The sequence below is a fragment of the Triticum dicoccoides genome, chromosome 5A (genome assembly GCF_002162155.2).
Source record: "Triticum dicoccoides isolate Atlit2015 ecotype Zavitan chromosome 5A, WEW_v2.0, whole genome shotgun sequence".
In the NCBI taxonomy this organism is placed as follows: domain Eukaryota; kingdom Viridiplantae; phylum Streptophyta; class Magnoliopsida; order Poales; family Poaceae; genus Triticum; species Triticum dicoccoides.
Genome location: NC_041388.1, coordinates 675,804,858 through 675,828,988, shown reverse-complemented (window position 1 = coordinate 675,828,988; position 24,131 = coordinate 675,804,858). Strand labels below are relative to the sequence as shown.

Sequence of the window (24,131 nt, the reverse complement as noted above, 5' to 3'; positions counted from 1 at the left end):
GGAACTGCAGAAATGATTTGGTTTTTAACAGAAAAACGAACTTTCACTTTTTGCAGGTTATCTTCAGGGCCACAGCATTGATCCGTATGTGGTCGTTACTCACTCCGACGGAGGCCAGGGGGCGTTTGGCTACTGCGTCTACCCGATGGGAGATGGTAGCTCGGGGTATTTTCAACCGGTTTGGATGGCGGTCATGTAATAGGATAGGCATGTAGTGCTCCTATTTTATTTGCCATCCGGTTGTGGCTTCTTGATTAGGCTCACTTGAGCAGCTTGTTTTCTTTTCGTACCTTCAGATGTTGGAGATTTTTGTGACTGCTTTTGTTTTTTAATTATGAGCCGTATGCATCTTTCTGATGCAGAGGCCGGGGTAATACCCCTTTTCTAAAAAAATAAATGCTTGATAAACAGTTTTCAAATAAAAAGATTAGCAATTTTCTAATACATGGTAAACATTTTTTCTTTACACATTTAACATTTTTCAAACACTTTATTATAATTTTTTAAAACTTATTTAACAATTTTTAAATGGTCGATTAACATTTTTATATACATGATCAAATTTCTTCCTCATCTTTTTAATACATTGTAACATTTTTTTACACATTGAACATTTTTCAAATGCTTGATTAACATTTTTCAAATACTTGTTCAACACGTTTTAAAATGCTTGATTAACATTTTGATATACATGATCAAATTTTTTTATCATTTTTAGTACATTTTCAATTTTTTCTGAACACATTTAACATTTTTTTAAAAAAATCAACAATTTTTTAAAAATGGTTAATTAAATTTTTGTGTCTATAATAAAAAATTCATCATTTTTAATACGTGATCAACAATTTTTCTATACACATTCAACAATTTTCTGAATGAATGTTCAATATTTTTCAAGTACTTACTCATAATTTTTCAAATGGTTTTGTAGAGTATTTTTTGTAAGTGTATGAAAATAATGCAAAAAACGATAACAGAAAACAGCAAGAAGAAAAAAGAGGCTGTGACCTGCCCCACGCGTGGGCAGGCCCATCTCGCTCCCCCTTCAGTGAGTTGGAAAGTGGACTCGCTGAAGGCGAGATATATGGGGGGCGCAAACCTTGCTGCTATTGCTGTGAAGAAATGGGGAAATATCTTGTGCAACCCATGCACCAAGTTAATAAAATCCAATTTTATGAATGTCAAAAAATTCGAAACAAAAAGTATGTTGTACTAGCGACAAGAATCTGTCATACTACAAAATTTGAGATCCAAATTGAAAACACAGCATTTGAAACAAAAAAGAGAAATTCACCGATGATATAGAAAATGGGCTGAATTCAAGGCCCAGCTTGCATTAGGTACCATTCTCAGCATGATTTGTCTTTTTTTGTTTCTAACTATGTACATTAAATTTGAATCTAAAATATTACACTATGGTAGATACGTGTCATGCTTACAACCTCACAAAATTGCATAGTTTTTAAATATTTATAAAGTGAGATATGGAGATCGGCGCACCGGTAGCACCAAATTCACCGTTGCACCAGATACGTTAACCGACGGTCCGATATTCTAAAAAATAGTTTTCAACAGGTTTCAGAGAAACAAAATAAAATTGTGTTTTTCTACTTATTTTTGAAAAATTCACAAATAAAAAAGTTAAAATATTTATTTTAGTGAATTTAAAAATTCTTGATTAATTTAAAAAGAATTAAAATCCAATAATGTATGTAAATTAAAAAATGTTCAATTTTAGTAAATAAATGTGAATTAAAAAATGTTTACGAATTACATAATGTTCCTAAATTTTCGAAAGTGTCAAGAAAACTATTCATAAGCTTTATAAAATTGTGAATCTTAAAAATGATCATGAATTTGAAAAATTCAAGCAAATTTCAAATATTCATGGTTTTAAAAAAGTGATGCAAAATGTGCTCGTTGAAAGTTGTGATGTATAATGGCTTGTAGAGTGGTTGATAATGCAATCTTATCTTAAGCTTGCCATGTAACATAGAGATGGCAATAAAAACATGATGTACAATGAGTAATCTCTGAGTCATATCTCTAATAACCAGATATACCTGAACATATGGTGTGATATTATTGCTAAAAGATCATCTCTTAACTAAGAGAAGGCAAGCCTTATTTCTAGTTTTTTCTCGTTCGCCTCAATATTTATCCTACATGGCATTCACAAGGTAACACCACAGTACACACCCTAAGATTCACCCAGATGTAGAACAAAAACTGTGTAACTAGGAGTACCGTTATCTACGATCTTTTCCCGGTGAGAACAGAGAGTCCACGGGAATATCCTGTCTCCCGCTGGTTGCGGGAATCAGTTCGTAAATGACACAAAACTCTCCCCAACACAACCACCCCCACCCGAACCCTTTACTGTGGTTTAGGTAATGGATGACCCATGTAGACACATCATTTCCCGGTTTTAGGAGCCATCCACCCAGTTTTTCCCTCCTTCCTTTTGCATTGATTCTTACTCTTGATATGTTAGTTCCATTGGACCCTCCGAATCCAATCATGACAAAATGGTGAAGATCATGGACATACCTTTACTCAGAGGAGAGTTGTTGATAACGGGCTATATTATGATGTGGTTATGGATCCTCGATCTGTTATACCCTTTCCCGGAGGCAGAAGGAGGCATGAGGAATTACTAGAAGATCATGTCTCCCATCACTATCCTGCAAACACACGAAGGAAGAAATACGTAGGAGACAATCAACATAGATGGAACCGGATTTCTCTTTCTCTTATTCATAGATGTTGATACATGGGTTACTTTTACAAATATGAGACGACCTTTGAGCTTTTTGCTCTATCCCTTCAAATTCAAGAGTTAGTTTGGTATATGAGCTAGATATGAATTGTGTACTCCCAACGGAGTTAACATCTAGCTCATGCAGCTCAGGGGACACTGATTGTCAGCATCTTTGCGTCCACGTACCCATCACGAGTTCACGACGCAGGCACACACGTCTGCGTGCACGATACACACCTAAATAAGAAATAAGTAGAGTGGCCGCTCTTTGAGCGATATGTGCATGTATTCATACATGTACGTGACACGAGCCGACCGGACATGGCGCACGGCAGGTTTAAATTTAATGGCGCGATAGGCCGGTGCAATACGTTGTTCCGATATCTGAAGGCTGCTGACATACTGGTACTGTTGTGGAATCGGAATGCCAACTTAAGATTTGAGAAGACGAGAAATCAAGAAGGAAAGTGACCCGCGTGCGCTGCTCATGAGTGTTATGCGTGCTACAGTCACTGCGTAGTCTGTCACACGGAGAGGAAGGAATCTTCTCCTCTCCCTTGGCCTACCTCATCTCCTGGCCGCAGATTGTACAGTCATGGTCACCGTCGATGTGGGAGCACGTAGCTAGCAGACGCGACGCCGAGATCGAAATCCTTCGTCCCCGCGCGCGCTCAGCTGCAGGCTCACGTGCCTGTCGACTGCCGGCTTGCCAACACTCGTGCGCGCTCCTCCGTCCGTCGAGTGTCTCCCCGTGCCGTGCATCCAGCTTGCAAATCAGGGCAGCTGCCACAGCATGCGCCCCTGCCGGTGCTTGCACTCTCCGCCACCACTGGCACCCGCTGATGGACGGAGAGAAGCCCCGAGAGTGGACGGCGACGTGGTCTACAGCCGGGAAGATGCACGGGGAAATCCGATCGAATCTCCTTCCCGTGCGTGCTCCTCCGTCCGTCTCGACGTTTCGTCCCCACTCCCCGGCTAGCTGCTGGGACGACGACGACCGCCGCCCGTGGTCCTAGCTCCTGAGCGCTCAGCGCTCGACTGCTGTCACCGGCGGGCGCGCTCCAAAACGTGATGGACAGGAGGCCGCGACGACCCTAATAATAACTCTTGTACAGCTGTATTGCCGTATAATACATAATGGCATGGCATCCATCGATCGACTGCCGGCGACGAGGCGAAGCACGGCGGTGCCACTACGTGCGTAGGGTCGTAGGCGCCTGGAGCCACCAACGTACACGCCCGGAAAAGGAACTCCGCTGGTGACCAGACGCCTGGACGGTACATTTGCCGGCGCGGAGATATGTACGTACTCACCTCGCAAGCACACCTGCCGCCCCACTGCCCACTGCCCAGGTCAGATCGATCCACCACGGCCACGATTCGTACCGTTGCGCGCCATGGCGGCAGTAGTAAAATAACGATCCATCGATCGATGTGCGCAGCTGCGTGCTTATCGGCTCGAGCATGTGTCGGCAGTGACTCGATCCACTAGATAAGAAGGGTTGTATATATATATAACAAATTACTACCTTCATAATGCAAAATAACATAATAGTAGTACTCTCTCAGTTTACAGAACGTGCGCGTACCTCTAGGTCGTCAATTTGACTAACCTAGTACAAGTCATATATTACAAAAAAGTACACCAATATAAACTTCAGATGTTCTATTTTCAAAAAGTATAATTTTTGTGTTATATAGTTTATATTAGGGTGATAAAATTGACAACCTAGGTATATGTGTAGGATTTGTAAACGGTGACGGAGGAAGTATCATAGATGGCTTTATTTATCAACTTATAGACTCATCTTGTATCGGGAAGCACTATGTTACAGTAACATATTATGTTACTACCTCTCATTAACTACTTGCCACATAAGCAAAATTTTTTTGAAGTGCGTTATGTTAGTATCTAAGTTACTCCCACTATGACTAGCCTAAGCATTTTTGCTAGGATGCAGTGGACTTCATTTGATTTGGCACCAAGTTGACAACACCAGTTCCTTGCTTTTTCTAACACTCGCGACGCATGTAATTAACCTCCTTGCTGCAGCCTCATTACTCAACCGACCAATCCATCACAAAGTACCCCGTGGTTAGATGGTTAGTAGGACAATGGTATCTCTGCCCACTAGAGTTTAAGTCTTAGATTTGATAATGATGCTCACATTTTTTTGGATTTATTATAGGTCTTTCGGCGATGTGCATTCAACTGAAAGAGACGTCTCCATCGACGAAGACGTCCATGACGACTTCATCAATCTCAAGAGGATCTGCCGGAGTATCAATTTCTTATCTGTCACATAGACCATTGAATCGAACTGTCTCGTTGCTATTACTACAAAAAACGCCCTTATATAATGAGACGAAGAGAGTTGTAGCACAAACGTACGTACGTGACTATAAGTGGAAGGCCTATGCGGGGGAGTGCATGTCTGCCTTCATGTGAGTGACGCATGATGTTGATAAGTTTGGTGTGAGCCTTCGGTGTCGTGACAGTCAGCGAATGAGTTTGACTGACTTTTAGAGTAGGATCCTCGAACTAGCAAGGGATGGAACGGAAATGCATGTGGTTGTGGCCACATGATTGCTTCACCGCTATAGATACTGCAGCTCGCTAGGAGTCAGTTATCTGTAGGTGAACTGTACTAATGTCGTAGATCCATAGTGGAAAAAAAATCATGAATTCATAGTATGCACATACAAATTTCCACAGATTTTTTCTAAATATGGATTTTATTATATTTTTCAAAAAAAAGGGCACCACGGTGCCCATGCACCACAAGTGTACACTCCGATGACATGCGCTTCTCCAAAATCTTCTAGGCTGATCACGTCTCTCTCTCTCTCTCCATCCTGTCGTACTACACTTGCAGATGATTCCACATCATGCGAACACTTCTGTTCACAGACAGGAACCGTTTAGGCAAGTGCTATCCGTGGACAAATCGAATTTGACTGTGTTCTAGATTTGTTCACAAATTCAAAAAATATGTTCATTTTAAATATTGTTTGGAATTAAAAATACTTGTTTCCAAACCTTGCTAAAACAAATTCCAAAAAAATGTTCTGGTTTTCAAAAAAAACATGAATTTTCAAAAAAATGCTCGTGTTTTCTGGAAAAATGTTCCAGAATTTTAATTGTTGTCTGCGCTTTCAAGAAGTAATCGATTTTTTTAATTATTCATATTTTCGAAAAATTTAATAGAAAGATCCAACTAAAAACTGATTGCTACAGCCAAGTCGCTACAATATACAGTTCGGGTAGCTACAACGCGTTGAATGCCACAATGCCAGTTAAATGGGCCGGCGAAGTTGCGGCTAAGCTAGGCGTCGACACCCTGTTTGACGCTTAATGCGTCCCTTAGGAGCTCCGATGCAAACTGATGGTTTTCACATTTCGGCAGCCCGGTCATGAAAAGCCCAGTGATATGTTTCAAAGATTGAGGGAGAAGACACCCTTTTATTGTAGTTGCTTCAACATTGGAGTGTACAACCATTTAACAAGCGATATAATTTTGAGAAACTAGACAACGTTGGAGCCCTGAAGGGAGGAGCAATCCTGAAACTGAGGAAGCAAACAGAGTTTCATTTCACGCCGGCTTTGATGTAGGTCACTTTCTATAGGCCTGAAAAAGAGTGAATTGATGGGCTAAAATGGACCACTATAAGAGAAAGTGGACGGCCCGGCTTTGTAACAGGTCAGTCGGGAAGACTTTATTCACCTCCTGTGAGCTATTGATAGCGGAAGCCACACATTTAGCGGGTGTGACTTTCGCCAACCCAGTCTACAGTTCAATACTGAGAGTTTTCTTTTTGTGTTTTTCTTCTGTAGTGCGTTCGTTCTTTTTTTTGCAATTATTTTTCTTTTCTCCTTCCAGCTTTTATTTTTTTATTTCATTTCTTTCTCATGGCTTCTGTGTTGTGTTTTTTCTTTGGTCCTTACTTTCTCATGTTCCTTTTTCTTTCTTTTTCAAAAATGTATGGAAATTTTAAAAAATGTTTGGATATAAAAATGCTGCTATAAAAATGCTCCCAAATTCCTAAAATAATCGTATTTTAGTAAACTATAATGTCAAGAATTGTTCTTGTTTATAATTTTTTTTCACAAATTTTCAAAATAAATGCATTCTGTAAAAAAATTTCATTTTTCAGAAAATATTCCAAATTTCAAAAATATATTTGGATATTTTTTTTAAAACGTGGTGAGCATTTGTTTATTACATGGTGCATAATTCTTTTATATATGATGAAAATTTCTTCAATACACACTATGTATTTTTTTAATTTATGTTGACCATTTTCTAATATCTAGTGAAAAATTTAAAATTTAGATGGAAAATATTTTTATTCTACACTAAAATTTTCATTTTATCTTCTGAACATTTTCTTGGAACAGATGTTCGAAGCTACCAAGTTTTTTAAAAATTTATGATTTGTTTAGAAACCCTAAACATTTTTCGAAATTTGGAACATTTTTACAGTGAAAAAATGAACCAAATAAATATTAACCGGAAAAAAACTTGTGCCAGAATTGGGCCCGCCAATTGGCGCTCTCTCTAGCATCGCATGCACCCTTCGATGTCGGCACCCTTGTCTTCCTTATAGCGAGATGTAGGTTGTGTTCTCGTCAGGCGCCTCCCTAAATAGCCCAGCGTAGGAGGCCACAGGCCACTACAAGAATTGGGCCCGCGCATTGGCGTTCTCTTTAGCGTCGTCTGCACTGTTCAACAGAGAAATCACTAATTGAGGAGTATTCATTGCAAAGATCACTCTCACCTTCCCAGGGTGTGAGAACGTCACTTGTCGCAACCTGGAAGTTTTTCTATTAAAAATGTTTTATCCGAAACAGAAAACACATTTTTTTCCTTTTCCGAGAGGCACGGCCATGACTCTTCCGAAAGAAAAACCGTGCATCTCACGGAATAAAAGAACGTGTTTTTTACACAAATTTTCTTTTCCGGATATTTCTTATCCAAAAGCTAAGGAAGACCGGTGGAAACCCGAAACATCGAAAAAACCCGAAAAATCTTTTAAAAAGCCAAAATCGCGTGCGAAAAATGAAAAAAAAAATCATAGAAAGCGTCCAGAGCGCGACACGTGGCGGGCGGCTGAGAGCGGGCCAAGTGACGCTGATCGTTGCGAGGCTCCCGAAGGAGCGCTCGTCAAGTAGTTGCTCCCGTTCAACAGGCGCACCTATGCATCGCTTATAGCCAGACATATGGTGTGCTCGTGTCAGGCGCCTCACTAAATGGCCGAACATGGGAAGGCACAGGCCACGACTTCATTTTTCCCGTTTCTTTACTTCTTTGTTTTCTATTTCATTTCTATTTGTGTTTAAACGTCCAAATATTCTAAATATATATTTAAAAAATACTTTACATAAAGCATTTGTTAAAAATGTTAACCAAGCATTTGAAAAATGTTAAATGTGTATAGAGAAGATGCTTCTTACATATACAAAAAATATACAATGTGTATTAAAAAGGTTGATCACATTTTTTTTAAACAAAGATTTTGAAACAATGTTCAAAAGTTAGCTGAAAACTTTTAAATGTACATATAAAAATGTTTTTCACGTATACAAAAAATATATAAGAAACAACAAAATGACAGAATGTGTATGGAAAAATGTTGATCATGTGTTTAGAAAATGTTAAATATGTATAGAGAAAATTATTCACGTGTATACAGAAATCGTATACAACATATATACAATGTGTATGAAAATGTTAATCATGTATTTTAGAAAATTAATCAGGCATTTGAAAAAAATTAACCAACGTTTTGATAATGTTATTAAAGCATTTGGAAAATTTTAAATGTGTAAAAAAATGTTTGTCATGTATACGAAAATATATACTAAACAAATACTGTATGTATAAAAAAACCAATCATGTTTTGTAAAATTCTAAATGCGTATTAAAAATGTTCCTCGAGTATAAAAAAATGTACATTGTCTGTGAAAACATGTTTGTTGTTTTCACAAATTATAAATGCGTTAAAAATGTTCCTGGAGTATACAAACTTGTACACTGTGTATGAAAAAAATGTCCATATATTAATAAAAAATTAATCTTGTATTTGCAAAATGTGAAATGCATATGTAAAAATTTGTTTGATGTATACTATAAATGTACAATGTGTACGAAAAATATTAGTCATATAAAATACCCGGTTTTGAAAAATGTTAATATGTATTTCAATAATGTTAACATGTACCTAAAATATGTTTATGATATATACGAAAAATGTAGAATGCGCACAGAAACATGTAGGTATATGTTCTTTGTAAATAAACCTACGAAAATGAAAGAAAATAAAAAGAAAGTAACCGAATAAAAACAGTGAAAACCAAAAATGAAAATGAAAACCGAAGAAACCCGATGCAAAGAATGGAAGCAATGAAACCCGAGAAAGAAACTATGCAAAAAAAGGAAACTGATGAAAACCAAGAAATAAACAAAGAAAATCAAAGAAAGTAGGAAAGAAAAGAAAAAAAATACACTAACCAAAATTGAGAAAAACATAATAAAATAGGAAAAGGAAAAGAAAATAAAAACCAGCAATAAAACAAAGAAAATTGGCTAAAAACTAAAGTAAAAACAAAATACTCAAAGTAACCCGTGAAGAAACAAAAAGGCAAAGAAAATAAGAAAATAAACAAAAAACTAAAAATAGACAACGAAACCCAAAGAAAACTGAAAGAAAAGTCAAAGAACAAAAAAAAAAGGAAAACAGCGCAACAGAGTGAAAAACATGCACAACACTACAGTACTAGGTCGACCTTGTATTGTAGTGATCCGAGGAAGCTTTAGGCAAGGCAAGGGTATATCTCGCCATAAGAGAGATATAGCCCCGGCGTTGTTCGACGTCCACAGGCGTCGAACAGGAGGAGGTCTCGGTCAGCCGTACCGGGGAAGTCCAGTAATTAAAAGGCCCATTGTAGGTTTCAAAGATCGAGGCCGAAGATACCTATTTTCTTTACCGTTGATCCAACGTAGGAGTGTACTACCATTTAAATGGTGATACAGTTTTGAGAAATTAGACAACTCTTCAACTATTAAGGGCCTGTTCGGAGTCTCACCACTCCAGAACTCCACTCCAGGAGTGGGGGTAGCTTCAGCTCAAAATAAAGGAGTGGGGAAACACCCGCTCCGCAGATCCTCGTATTTGTTGGAGCCGGCGGACTATCGAACAGAGCCTAAGTACATTAAGTCTAAATTTAGATGACAAATTTTGAGGTACATATCACCCACATGTTAAGGGATGTAGTTAAAGTTGTTAATGAAGCTTAATAGATGTAGCGGTGAATCATAGACCAACAAATCAGGCATGGAAATGCACTTATCTTTATATACCTAAATACTTGATCTTCATTACTCTAATTCTCTCAACATGCAACTATGTCTGGAGATTATTGAGGAGATTAAACTCCTACTCCTGCAAGATAATCATCATGTCATCTCCATGATCCATTGATCGTTGATTCAAAAAAAAAGATCCATTGATCGACGACATGCGTGGCGCATCGCCTCGCTCAGTTAGGGCTTCAAAGCATATGTATTGTCGTGTAGTTACGGTCCGGACCTGATGAACTTAATGTTGTGTACCAGACCGATCGCATGCCCGATGGTTAAGAAATGAAAGGCTTGTTCTCGCAAAGAAAAAAACTATGTCCAGAAGCCCAAAGTTGTGGCTAGTATGACGACATGCTGTGAGCGACGACTGTTGGTGCTTCGAATGGCGACGCCGTGTGCGAGGCGGTGCCACTAAGAGCGGACGGGCGCTTTTGCAGGGATGCTGTCGAGAGCGGTTGCCGCGCTCCAAGTGCGGTCGGCGTTTCAGGGGAGGGGCGCAATGCGCATGATGGGAAGAGAGGCGTGAGATGAAGGAATGTGTTGCCGGGGCGAGAGGGGTGGAGTTGAGCGATCGATCATACTATTGTCCGCGTATGGATCGTACGGTTCGGAGGGTGGCCAATCCTAGGCTAGAATCGTCCGGCCGATGCTGAGCAACACCCAAACACAGTATGAAGTTGATAAAAAAACTCCCACTGTGGAAAACTAAAATTAACAGGTACGGAGGGTGGCCAATCCTAGGCTAAAATTAACAGTATACAAGCTTGTCTTCACCTGGTCAGCAGCTCGAGCCCTTATTTGCTTGGTACTCTTTAGTGATCTAAACGCTTTTATATTTGTTTATAGAGGGAATAGTAATTAAAATTCATATTCTTATCACTAAACCGAGGTATTTTCCGCAAGAAAGAGACTAAACCGAGGTACATATGACATATTTTCTTCCTCTTTTGCAAATGGGCCCACAACTAATACGTTTCCATTAGAACCCTGGGGCTGGGATGTGCCTAACAGATTGCTCGAGTACAAATGTTTTGACCATGCAAGAAAAAGGTACAAATGTTTTGTTAAAAGAAAATGTGTCTATGAAGGACTCATGTCATAACGCATGGATAGTCTTCCTAGTGTTTACATTGGTCATCCAATAATCTTACACCACTCTGATCTGACCTGGACAAGATGTCTTTTGCCCGTGCAAAACCAACTGTTATCCCTATAGAACCTGTCCTGACCTGCTGCAGCCAATCGTTCAGATTTATGTCGATCCTAGTACAATGTTCTAGCTAGCCTCTCACTGCAGCGTTTAGGCTAAGAAGAGTCCAGCACGCCAAGCTCACTCTTGGCACCGGGCTTGGGCGTACGCCGCACACGCTCTCATGATTGCTGCACCCTAGACCGTAGAAACCTCAAGACACACAGGCCGGCAGCATGGACAAATGGCACTGTGAAGGCGATGATCTGTTTTGAACATGGCGCTGCCGCAGACCAGACCAACAGCGCTTCTTCTACGGAGAGCTGCCGGAGAAAAGTTGCACCCTGAGGTGACCACAATATTTTCGGGCTTCATGTTCATCCACATTGCAAAAAAGTTCTTGTTGGTTTTACAAGTTCAGGTTTACTTTCTGTACCAAGCAAAAAAATCCAAATGGTAGTGCAGTGTCGTTGTGATTCAGCAATAATTAAGCCCGTTGAAAGGGATAATCGCGCAATGAGTGTCGGGTCAAGCTGCTAAGTACTCCAAGAGATTGGATGATAATTAGTGGCACCCACCAAAACCAGATACTAATTAGGTTCAGTACTACTCATTGCCTTTCCCCGGTCAATCAGTCAGTCAGTCACGCACCGTAATTTCATACATCGGGAAAGATCAAAAGGATGCATCTGAAAGAAGACACCACTCAAGTAGCCACCGCATGAATGGCACACCTTGGGCGCGCCATCATTCTCTTGCTATTCAGTCAGAGCTTCCCAAATTTCATGCATCACTCAAGTAGTCACCTCCCGGGCATGTCATGATGTCATCGTTTTTTGACTATTCATCACACCTTCCGAATTTCATACACATCAGGGATGTGTCAGTGCGGGATCTTTCAAGTTTCAACGCCCAAATCTGACTTATGGAAGCAATGCAATGTACATCAGAGTTTTAGAACCTAGGTACACGATTTTTTTAAAGGAGAACATCCCCGGCCTCTGAATCGGAGAGATGCATGCGGCCACTTTATTAAAAAATACGGAACAAACAAAGTATGGTCTGCAGAGTACAGCTAGCTCGCAAAAAAGAGCAAATAAAAGAAGAGTACAAAGCTCAAAGTCGTATCCGGCTGGATGGAGAAAAACTAAGGACCTATCCTATGCAGCGACCGCCATCCAAACCGGTTGAAAAAACCCATGCTGCCATCTCTCATCGGTTGCACCCAGTAGCCAGCTGCTCCCTGGAGGCCGTAGTAGTGAGTAATGACCACGTACGGATCCATACCGTAGCCTTGAATATAACCTGCAAGAAAGTAACTACGGGTTTCCTGTTAAAAATCATATCATTCCTGCAGTTTCATATAGCTCAAAGAAGTGCGCATATTTCAATCCGAATATTAGACGCAATATGAGTATTCACCCCATTTAGCCACGTTCCAAACAACGTTTCAATGCTATTTGGAGGAATAATATTAAAGGCTACATGAACAAACCGCCAAAGTAACTTCGGGAGAGGGCAATCAAAAAATAAGTGGTGTATTGTTTCATCATGAACACAAAAACAACAACTTCATTGAAATCAATATACAGGTGACTGATTCACCATCTCAATATACATGTGACTGATTCACAAAACTTAGGAAAAAAACATATTTCTACCCATCATTTTTTTTGCAAAATAGATATTTTCCAGAAACTTACTCATGTAATTTTTATAAAATAAATGGAAATACTAACTGGGGAACGTTCCCTGGGAGAGGGGTGACAACTAAACATTTTTTATGGCATTTTTAGATGGTAGCATATGGCAATTTCTGCCCGTTGTTGCCTTATTTTATTTTATTTTTCAAAATCTGCTATGCTGTTTTGAAGAAATTGCCATACACCTTTGAAGAAAATATCACAAAAAACGTTCGTAAATGACACCCCTCAGAACGAATATTCCCTGGCTATTGGCGTCCAAAATAAAAGATCATTTGTGACCGTGGTAAAAATGATTTTGAGAGTGCGGCAGTTTAAGTTCCCCACTCAGACCGTCATAGTATTATTTTAAGAGTAAATTACTAACAAATATCTATATTTCCACATAAAATATCTATATGCAATTTTTGGATTTTTTTTATAGATTTGGCCTTGAAGAGGCAAAATGTGTGAAGGTTGTCATCTCCAACTTCTTTTTCTTAATACAGTACAAACGCAAATGCTCATACACTCATCCCTATGAGCACCTTTCAGAGACGTCTACTCTCATTGAAAACGCATCGTCGAAAATTCTGAAATAAATGCAGGAACAATGCAAGCACCAAGACTTGAACCCTGGTGGGCTAGGAATATCACTGTCCATTTAACCATCATACCACATGTTGGCTCACTCCAACTTCATTTAGTTGAAACTGCGCTTCGTTGCAAACACACGTATTTTTATTTTTTTTTGAACAGTGATCGGGTCCAGAAGGACCCAGAGCTTTCATTAATTCCCAGCAGTTGTAGTACAAAGCTCAGACCAGGACTCAAAGGAAAATAAAACTACAGCATAGTCCCTGAAACTTACAAGGAGGACCCTATCCAGAGAATCAAGATTACAATCAAGTCCAAATATCAACTCTAGCACAGATCCAGTCCTGCCATCACCGGGGACAAAACCACTTGGGATCACCGGACAGCCACCACTCCATCTCCGGCAGAAGACGGAAGAGGAAGACTCCATACCGAAGCTGAATAGCTGCCTCCCTAAAGGCATCAAGCCGGGAGGAAGAAACGAAGCCAGCGCAGACACCATGGCTTCACGGGGCCGCCATTCGGCCAGAAAGGTCGCCGGAGAGGCGGCAGAGACCGACAGCAACAGTGCGTGCCGTAGCTCCACCCCAGGCACCGACGAGAATATGCACCAGCCCAATCGGGGGAATCTTGCTCTGCACCTCGTCCTATTTCCGTTCCCATCACCATGACAGCAACGAGAAAATAGGACTAAGCGATGGCCATCCTCCAAATCAGGGACGAGATCGAGCTTATTGGAGAAGCTGGAGTCAGATCCGCCTCCCGCACCTTCTCTCCACCATGGAGAGCAGCCGGTGAGCGAAGCTGAACGGCGTCGGACGCCGCTCGTAAGCGCTGATGTAGTGCTTCTACTCGGCATCACGCCATACCCCACGGAGGGAAGTTTAGACCTAGCCCTACACTTAATCCTAGACCTACTATACAGAACTGAGACCTGGCATCCTTTCCCAAGCTCGCTCGCAACGGCAGCACCGCCGGAGGAGGAGGGCAAAGGATCCGGGTGGAGCTTTTCAAACACACGTATAGGGATGTAGATGGACGTATGTGAAAATATAACTAGACCTAGCACTATTATATTAAAGTAATGAAGATTAGTATTCTCTTCGTCTCATAATACAAGAGCGTTTTCACACTAGCGGGGGTATGTTATTGGCTCTGTGAAAGCTTAGCGACAAGCGACGTCGTCGGCCTGAATCCCCACGCTAGACGATTTTGCAAAATGAGGAAGCGATGTTGTGATCAATCAGCAATTCCGGAAAGAATCAGCGCGCAATCACACCCTACTTCCGTACTTCGTAATAAGCTAGCACGAGACATGCAAAGAGTATACGTAATAATGGATAAACTTGAAAGGGGTCCCAATGGAGTCGTAGAGAACAAGAGACCACCGCCATGGCTCCTGCTTTCTTCCTTCCTTCCTTTTCATGCATGCTCGACAGGCACGGAACAAGTCTCCCAACTACATGGACACATCGAGTAGCGGCAAGCCCATCGGGAAAGATGCACGCAACGGAAGGGAGAAAGCAGCACTCGAGTGGGCGCATCACGTCGGCGTCGCCGTCCCTCCGTCCATCCATCCGCCCATCCATCCTAATGAAACGCATAATGCTACGACTACAGCAGAGAGAGAGAGAGAGAGAGGATGTTTGACATGGCGTGACAGCATCATGCATGGCCCATGGCTTTCCGCTCCTCTTTCTCCACACGCACGCACACCAAGGCCGGATGGTTTGTGATCCCTAGGCGGAGACGCAGCCGAGACACCCGATCCACAGCCTTTTCGTCAGCCTCTTCTGCACCAAGGAATAAACACACCCGTCAGTAAGAAGATACTAGTAAGACCCTCATTAAACACTTGTGTCAGCCTCTTCTACTGCAGCCGTAGGAGCCAATAAACACTCGTCAGTAAGATAAGACTGTAGCTAAACAGTGAACGAGTAGTGGACTACATGATTCCTCTGTCAGTGAGATAAGACCATAATTTTAAGCAGTAAACACGAAAGGTCCTCCAGGTTTCGTGGGGGCCCACGGGTCGGTTACTTACGCGTGGGTTGTTGTGGCAGAGCATGTCCGGCGGGATCACGTAGAGGTCCTCGTCCACGGCTTTGACCACCCTCGCCCTGCGGGTTTTGGTGCAGCTCGCGGCGAGCTGGGCGTCGGCGGCGTCAGACACTTTCAGGTAAATTTCTATGGGCTTCCCCTGCTGCTGCTTCCTCGGCCCGTGCTCTTCGCGCAGCCCCACCACCACCTTCTGCCTCTGCCTCTGCCTCTGCTCCCCGTCCACCTCCAGCGTGCCGCTGTCACCCCACTTTACCACCTAGTGATAATGAGCACAGAGGTTACAGCAAAAAGTAACAGCGTTTTCACTGCGACCATCTGTTTTTTTTTCAGGACAACGACATTTTTACTGCGACACCGGGACGGTGAAAAACTTATTATTGGACGTCATGACTCGTGACTGTATTTCGTACTACATGTTTTTGCTGGTCCTTTTGCTAGACTAGAGTGGCTGCCGCAAACGATGGTGTTTCTTCGTTTCTACGATGCTCCGAACTTTTCTACTAGTAGTAAAATAGCTTGTTCTAAACGTGTACAATACTCATTTAGTACTTCCTCCGTTCCATAATGTAGTGCCTATAGATTTTTTTGAAAAGTCAAACCTCATCAACTTCGACCAAGTTTGTGGAGAAAAATATTTACATCTAGAGTGCGTAACAGTGGCGGAGCTACGTTGGTTCCTGCAGGTGCCGTGGGCCCCTCAGCCTTGGTAAAACTACGTGGGGAATTTTTTAGGGAAGATTAAATTAAGAAAAATATTGTCTTCTGCCCCTTGCAAACACCCTTATTTCCTGTTTGGCCCCCTCAACGCATCTTGCCTAGCTCCGCCGGTGGTGCGTAACATATATCACTAGATTCATCATAAGATGTAGTTTCACATTATATATTTTTGAAATTGTAGATATAAGTCTTTTTCTATACAAACTTGGTCAAAGTTTGTAAAGTGTGACTTCTCAAAAAATCTATAGGCACTATATTATGGAAGGGAGGGAGTAGTAGTAATCTACGTATATGATGCAATCAGCAGGACTCGTCTGTTGTTTACAAAATCAGTAGCAAAACTCGTTAAGGCAAGAATCCGGCTTTTGCCGAGCAAGACTCCATGCACTACTCACCTTCTTGAGTGGCTTCGGTGAAGCCGGCAACGAGACGAACAGGCCGGCCTGCCTGGCGGAGTCCAAGCACTGGGTGGCCGGCCAGTCGCCGGCGCCGTCGCCGTACCCGTACCCGCCGTCGTCGTAGTAGTTCCACTCGCCGAACGCCGGGATCCGCCGCGGCCTCGCCCGCACCTTCTGCATGGTATAAACACATGAGCGGCATGCTAATAAGAGAAGCAAAACGCGGGAAGAGATGTAGACAGGCCGCCAGAGATGCATAGATCAATGGCGTCGTCGATCGATCAGATTACCTTCATCGCAGCGGTGCGGTCAGCGACGGGCGGAGTGTCTGCTCTGCTTGCGACCTTCAAGCTGAGGTGGTGCTACGGTGCTAACGCTAGTGGTAGTAGCTAGGAGCAGAGCAGTATATTTATAGAGCGAGAGCGGGAGGAGCAGGGAGGGGTGGGAGGGAATGTTTTTGTTTTGCGCTCCAACGGGAGTAGGTGGTGGCTTGGCTACGCAAAAACAGAGCAGAGCAGAGCAGGTGCAGTGGACTAGTGGAGGCCAATGGTGGGTAGGGGCCGCATCTGTGGGAGCACCCGTACGTACGGGTCAAACAGGTGAAGATGCAGGGGCGTCACTCACCAGGACTGTGGCTGACTGCCGCGTACGTGCTCACCGCAGCGCGTACGCCCAGCTTCGTCCCGTTCGCTTCTTCCCCTTCTTCTTTTTCGCTGCCTTCATTTTGTTCACTCAATTCTTTCTCTTAAACCTCAGATGTTCATGTATATTCAAGAGATGCTCCCTCCACAACAAAATACAGACGTTCTTCATGCCCTATGCGAAACCGAAAAAAACGTCTTATATTTTGGTACAAAGCGAGCATATGAGACCCTATTTTCTTTCAAATGAAAGACGCATGAAAAGCTAATTTCTGTTAAATGTTTGTGTATTTTATGTAAAGGTGTTGCATGTCTCAAAAATTTATTCATGTATTTCTTTTTCAAAAATAAAAAAAGATCACGCGTCTTCATAAAGGTGGTCCGTATTTTACTAATATCCTACATATGGTCAACTGTTATTTTACACACAAAAAAGAGTATATTAAAAGGGTGTTCACAGTGTATTTAAAAAATCTTCATGTAATTCAAAACAGTGTTCACGACTAAAAAGAATGTTCATCGTGTATTCACCAAACGTCCATCGTGTGTTAAAAAACAGTTTGACGTCTATTTAAAAACTTCAACATGTATTAGAAAAAAACAAATCTGGAGGGAGTGGTCAGAGCACGACACATGGTGGCAGCTAAGAGCGCGTCAAGTGGTGCGCTCTCAGTCCACCCCCAAGCGATCGTTGGGGGGCTCCCGAAGAAGCGCTCATCAACTAGTTGCTCTCTATTGTTCCATCGTTCTCGCCTGAAGTGTCTACAGTTAAGGGCCGGCCCATTCGTGCATACTTAAAAGAAATAGACTGGTTAGAACATGCGCAAAGGCTTTATTTTATTTTATTTCCTTTTTTATCATTTTTCTTTGTTTTGTTTTTGTTTTTTCATTTGTTTCCTTTTGTTTTCTCTCATATTTACATTGTTTTTTATGTACATTTTTGGTACACATGTAGTACATGTTTTTAATACACTTTCAATAGTTTTCAAATACAAAATTAATATTTATTTAATACATGGTCAACATTTTTTCCTATACACACTTACCATTTTTGAATCCTTGGTTATTATTTTTCAAATACTAGATTAACATTTTTTCCATACGTGGTCAACATTTTTTCGATACACATTTTACAGTCTTTTTTTCATATCCTTGATTGACATTTTCTCCAAGATTAAAAAAGAAAATTCAATACATGGTAAACATTTTTTCTCTACACATTTAACATTTTTTCAAATTCTTGATTTACATTTTTCAAATACTATATTAACATTTTTGGAATACATGGTCAATATTTTTATAAAAATAAAAAATTTCAAATGCTTGATTATCATTTTTTCAGATACAGGATTATTTAAAAAAAATGGTGAACAGTTTTATACACATTTAACATTTTTCAAATCCTTGATTAACATTTTTCAAATACTTGTTAAACATATTTTCAAATGCTTATATTAACATTTCTAAATACATTATCGACTTTTTCCAGACACGTTATATATCTTTTGTATACATTTTTCGTATACATGAGAAACATTTTCTGTGTACATTTAACATTTTCCACATGCCTGATTAATATATTTTTTGAAATGTTTTGTGAAAAGAATTTTTGTAATATGTTTATTTAGAAAATTGGAAGTATAAACAAAGTAAAAAATAAAAACATGAAAAAACAAAAATGAGGCAATGGCCTCCCGTGCACTGGCTGGCCCATACACTCGTGTGACTGCTAGGCGCTTCATTGAGTCGGAAGGTTGCCTATAACATGTAGAAGAAAGCCATCCAACGGAACAAAAAACCAGTAGAAAAATATTTATTGGGCCGAGCCGGTCTAAACAAGTTTTGGTACCGAGGCGATGTAAAGAAAGAAGTAGTTTTCACCCTCAGATCCCACTCAATGTCTCCATAACCTCCAAAACAAGAATTTGGTATGATTTACACCCTGAAAATGTCAAAACCATTTTAATCAAACCCTGAGTGGTTTAGTGTCGCATCAAAAACTATTTTGCCTGGTGGTCTATGATTTGGCGCATCTGACTAGGTGTTGACTTGGCAAATGTGTTTACTTTTCCCCATTCTCCCCTTCTTTGTTTCTTCCCGTGCCCGTGGCGGTGGAACCCTAGGGATTCAAATCCCCAACCCTAACGCGGCGGAAGCACCACAAACTCCAAAATAAGCAGCCGAAAGATATGATGTTGTCGTCTACGAGTCGTCTGTGAGTCACGCTTCGTTTTCCAGGTCACTTGTGCCATATCGCGAGCTGCCACTGCAGGATGAGAGAAGCCATGTGGTTGCGGCATCAAGGCTTCTCTCCTGTGTTTGGTGTCGACCAACATGTTATACAATGATTTGACAGAGAAGTTCCCATGCCTTTTGAAATTCCGAGCCAAAAAATCTTGTATGTTGCGCATGCATAGGGGAATCCCAAGGATTACCTTGGCGTCCATAAGCATGAACACATCGTTGACTCACTGCATATCCCAGGACGCAGATGTTGGATCAATGAGCTCAAAAATGATCTCTAGCGGGTTTGGAGTGATACATCCGTAGGGCCGGAGCATTTCGTCTCTCGGTATCCAATTGTCCTCCCAAATTCTTGTCTCATGACCATTATGAAAGCACAAATGCTCCCTGGGTAATTTTGATAATTAATGTCAACATATCTCTTGTTGGACTAATATTTTCATCTAGTATATTTTAGATAAGTTCAACAATGGAGTGGCTTGGACAAGAGGATGTGGAACCCCTTCAACATGCTAAGGACAAAGATTGGCTCAAGCTCAAGACTTTACATTTTCATTTTAGTGATCCAAGATCACATTGAGTCCATAGAAAAGTCAATACTATTAAAAGGGGATGGGGTGTTGCTTAATGGCTTGCTTGCTCAAAATGCTTAGTGATATGCTCCAAAAGCCTTCAACCGCTTTCTCATTTCCACATATGTCCTAAACCAAAATTCAAACTCGGCCCACCGAATTGATCTATCCAGCGCCACCGAGCTCACTTGACATAGCCACTGCCAGAAACGCTAATCAGTACGGTCTCACCCATGGGATCTCGATCTCACCGAGATGGGCTTGCAAACTCTCTGTTACCTGTTGCGATAATTTCGGTCTCACTGAGATATGCAATCGGTCCCACCGAGTTTGCTTGACCAACTCTCTACTTGGCTTATTACCAAAATCGGTCCCACCGAGTTTGTGTAATCGGTCAAACCGAGTTGAGGTTTTACCCTAACCCTAGCACATCGGTCCCACCGAGTTGATCATATCGGTCCCATCGAAAATCCTAACGTTCACATTTTGAACTAAATCGATCTGACCGAGTTTCATGATTTGGTCTGGCCGAGTTTGGTAAATTGTGTGTAACGGCTAGATTTTGTGTGGAGGCTATATATACCCCTCCACCCATCCTCCATTCGTGGAGAGAGCCATCAGAACGTGCCTACACTTCCAGCATACATTTTCTGAGAGAGAACCATCTACTCATGTGTTGAGACCAAGATATTCCATTCCAACCACAAGAATCTTGATGTCTAGCCTTCCCCAAGTTGATTTCCACTCAAATCATCTTTCTACCAAATCCAAATCTGTGTGAGAGAGTTTAGTGTTGAGGAGACTATCATTTGAAGCACAAGAGCAAGGAGTTCATCATCAACACACCATCTATTACCTTTTGGCGAGTGCTGTGTCCTAGATTGGTTAGGTGTCACTTGGGATCCTCCGTCAAGATTGTGGAGTTGAACCAAGGAGTTTGTAAGGGCAAGGAGATCCCCTACTTCGTGAAGACCAACCCAAGTGAGGCAAGTCCTTCGTGGGCGATGGCCATGGTGGGATAGACAAGGTTGCTTCTTCGTGGACCCTTCGTGGGTGGAGCCTTCCGTGGACTCGCGCAACTGTTACCCTTCGTGGGTTGAAGTCTCCATCAACGTGGATGTACGATAGCACCACCTATCGGAACCACGCCAAAAATCTCCGTGTCTCCAATTGCGTTTGCATACTCCAATCACATCCCTTTACATTCTTGCAATTTGTATGCTTTACTTTCTGCTGCTCATATACTCTTGCCATGCTTGCTTGAAATGTATTGTGAATGTTTAAACTTGTGCTAAAACTCCACCTCAACTTAAAGAAATTAAAAACTGCTACTTTTCCTTGTTGAGGGTCTAATCACCCCCCCTGTTGGGGAACGTAGTAATTTCAAAAAAATTCCTACGCACACGCAAGATCATGGTGATGCATAGCAACGAGAGGGGAGAGTGTGTTCACGTACCCTCGTAGACCGAAAGCGGAAGCGTTAGCACACCGCGGTTGATGTAGTCGTACGTCTTCACGATCCGACCAATCAAGTACCGAACGCACGGCACCTCCGAGTTCTACACACGTTCAACTCGATGACGTCCCTCGAACTCCGATCCAGCCGAGTGTTGAGGGAGAGTTTCGTCAGCACGACGGCGTGGTGACGATGATGATGTTCTACCGATGCAGGGCTTCGCCTAAGCACCGCTACGATATGATCGAGGTGGATTATGGTGGAGGGGGGCACCACACACGGCTAAGAGATTAAGAGATCAATTGTTGTGTCTATGGGTGCCCCCCTCCTCCGTATATAAAGGGGGGAGGAGGAGAGGGCCGACCAAGGGGGTGGCGCGCCCTAGGAGGGGGAAACCTACTCCAAGTAGGTTTGCCCCTCCCTTTCCTAGTCCAAGAAGGAGGGGGAAGGAAGGAGTGGGAGAGGGGAAAGGCAAGGGGGGCGCCCCCCTTTCCTTGTCCTATTCGGACTTAAGGGGAGGGGCGCGCCTCTTGCCCTGGCCGGCCCCGCTCTCTCTCCACTAAGGCCCAACAAGGCCCATTAGTTCCCGGGGGGTTCCGGTAACCCCCGGTACTCCGACAAATGTCCAAAACCTTCTGAAACCTTTCCGGTGTCCAAACATAGTCGTCCAATATATCGATCTTTACGTATCGACCATTTCGAGACTCCTCGTCATGTCCATGATCACATCCGGGACACCGAACTAACTTCGGTACATCAAAACATATAAACTCATAATATAACCGTCATCTTATTTTAAGCGTGCGGACCCTACGGGTTCGAGAACTATGTAGACATGACCGAGACACGTCTCCGGTCAATAACCAATAGCGGAACCTGGATGCTCACATTGGCTCCTACATATTCTACGAAGATCTTTATCAGTCAAACCGCATAACAACATACGTTGTTTCCTTTGTCATTGGTATGTTACTTGCCTGAGATTTGATCGTCGGTATCTCAATACCTAGTTCAATCCCATTACCGGCAAGTCTCTTTACTCGTTCCGTAATACATCATCCTGCAATTAACTCATTAGTTACATTGCTTGCAAGGCTTATAGTGATGTGCATTACCGAGTGGGCCCAGAGATACCTCTCCGACAATCGGAGTGACAAATCCTAATCTCGAAATACGCCAACCCAACAAGTACCTTTGGAGACACCTGTAGAGCACCTTTATAATCACCCAGTTACGTTGTGACGTTTGGTAGCACACAAAGTGTTCCTCCGATAAACGGGAGTTGCATAATCTCATAGTCATAGGAACATGTATAAGTCATGAAGAAAGCAATAGCAACAAACTAAATGATCAAGTGCTAAGCTAACAGAATGGGTCAAGTCAATCACATCATTCTCCTAATGATGTGATCCTGTTAATCAAATGACAACTCTTTGTCTATGGCTAGGAAACATAACCATCTTTGATTAACGAGCTAGTCAAGTAGAGGCATACTAGTGACACTCTGTTTGTCTATGTATTCACACATGTATTATATTTCCGGTTAATACAATTCTAGCATGAATAATAAACATTTATCATGATATAAGGAAATAAATAATAACTTTATTATTGCCTCTAGGGCATATTTCCTTCAGTCTCCCACTTGCACTAGAGTCAATAATCTAGATCACATCACCATGTGATTAACATCGATAGTTCACATCACCATGTGATAAACACCCATAGTTCACATCGTCATGTGACCAACACCCAAAGGGTTTACTAGAGTAAATAATCTAGTTCACATCGCTATGTGATTAACACCCAAAGAGTACTAAGGTGTGATCATGTTTTGCTTGTGAGAGAATCTTAGTCAACGGGTCTTTCACATTCAGATCCGTTATGCATTTTGCAAATTTCTATGTCTACAATGCTCTGCACTGAGCTACTTCAGCTAATTGCTCCCACTTTCAATATGTATCCAGATTGAGACTTAAAGTCATCTGGATCAGTGTCAAAACTTGCATCGACATAACCCTTTACGACGAACCTTTTGTCACCTCCATAATCGAGAAACATATCCCTGTTCCACTAAGGATAAGTTTGACCGCTGTCCAGTGATCTACTCCTAGATGCCTATTGTACTCCCTTGCCAAACTCAGTGTAGGGTATACAATAGATCTGGTACACAACATGGCATACTTTATAGAACCTATGGCTGAGGCATAGGGAATGATTTTCATTCTCTTTCTATCTTCTGCCATGGTCGGGCTTTGAGTCTTACTCAACTTCACACCTTGCAACACAGGCAAGAACTCTTTCTTTGACTGTTCCATTTCTAAAATCTTTATCAAACGTCTTGATCTATCTCTATAGATCTTGATGGTCAACATGTAAGCAGCTTCACTGAGGTCTTTCTTTGAAAAACTCCTTTCAAATACTCCTTTATGCTTTGTAGAATAATTCTACA

At 41.8% G+C, this 24,131-nt stretch overlaps 1 protein-coding gene and 1 pseudogene across 2 annotated transcripts; one reads left to right on the top strand and one right to left on the bottom strand.

The window, feature by feature from the left end:
- LOC119300422 overlaps positions 1-24,131 on the top strand; it is a 95,490-nt pseudogene that overhangs the window by 1,035 nt on the left and 70,324 nt on the right.
- On the bottom strand, positions 13,819-17,206 carry LOC119304044. Of its 2 annotated transcripts, none has more exons than XM_037581207.1 (4): positions 17,057-17,206; positions 16,764-16,937; positions 15,635-15,907; positions 13,819-15,383 (listed from the first exon to the last, which is right to left on the bottom strand). In XM_037581207.1, the coding sequence occupies exons 1-4, from the start codon at positions 17,060-17,062 to the stop codon at positions 15,330-15,332; spliced, it is 507 nt and encodes a 168-aa protein (XP_037437104.1). In that variant the 5' UTR covers positions 17,063-17,206; the 3' UTR covers positions 13,819-15,329. The 2 variants fall into 2 exon arrangements, with proteins under 2 accessions (XP_037437104.1, XP_037437103.1); XM_037581206.1 differs by having other exon boundaries at positions 16,764-16,940; positions 17,057-17,204.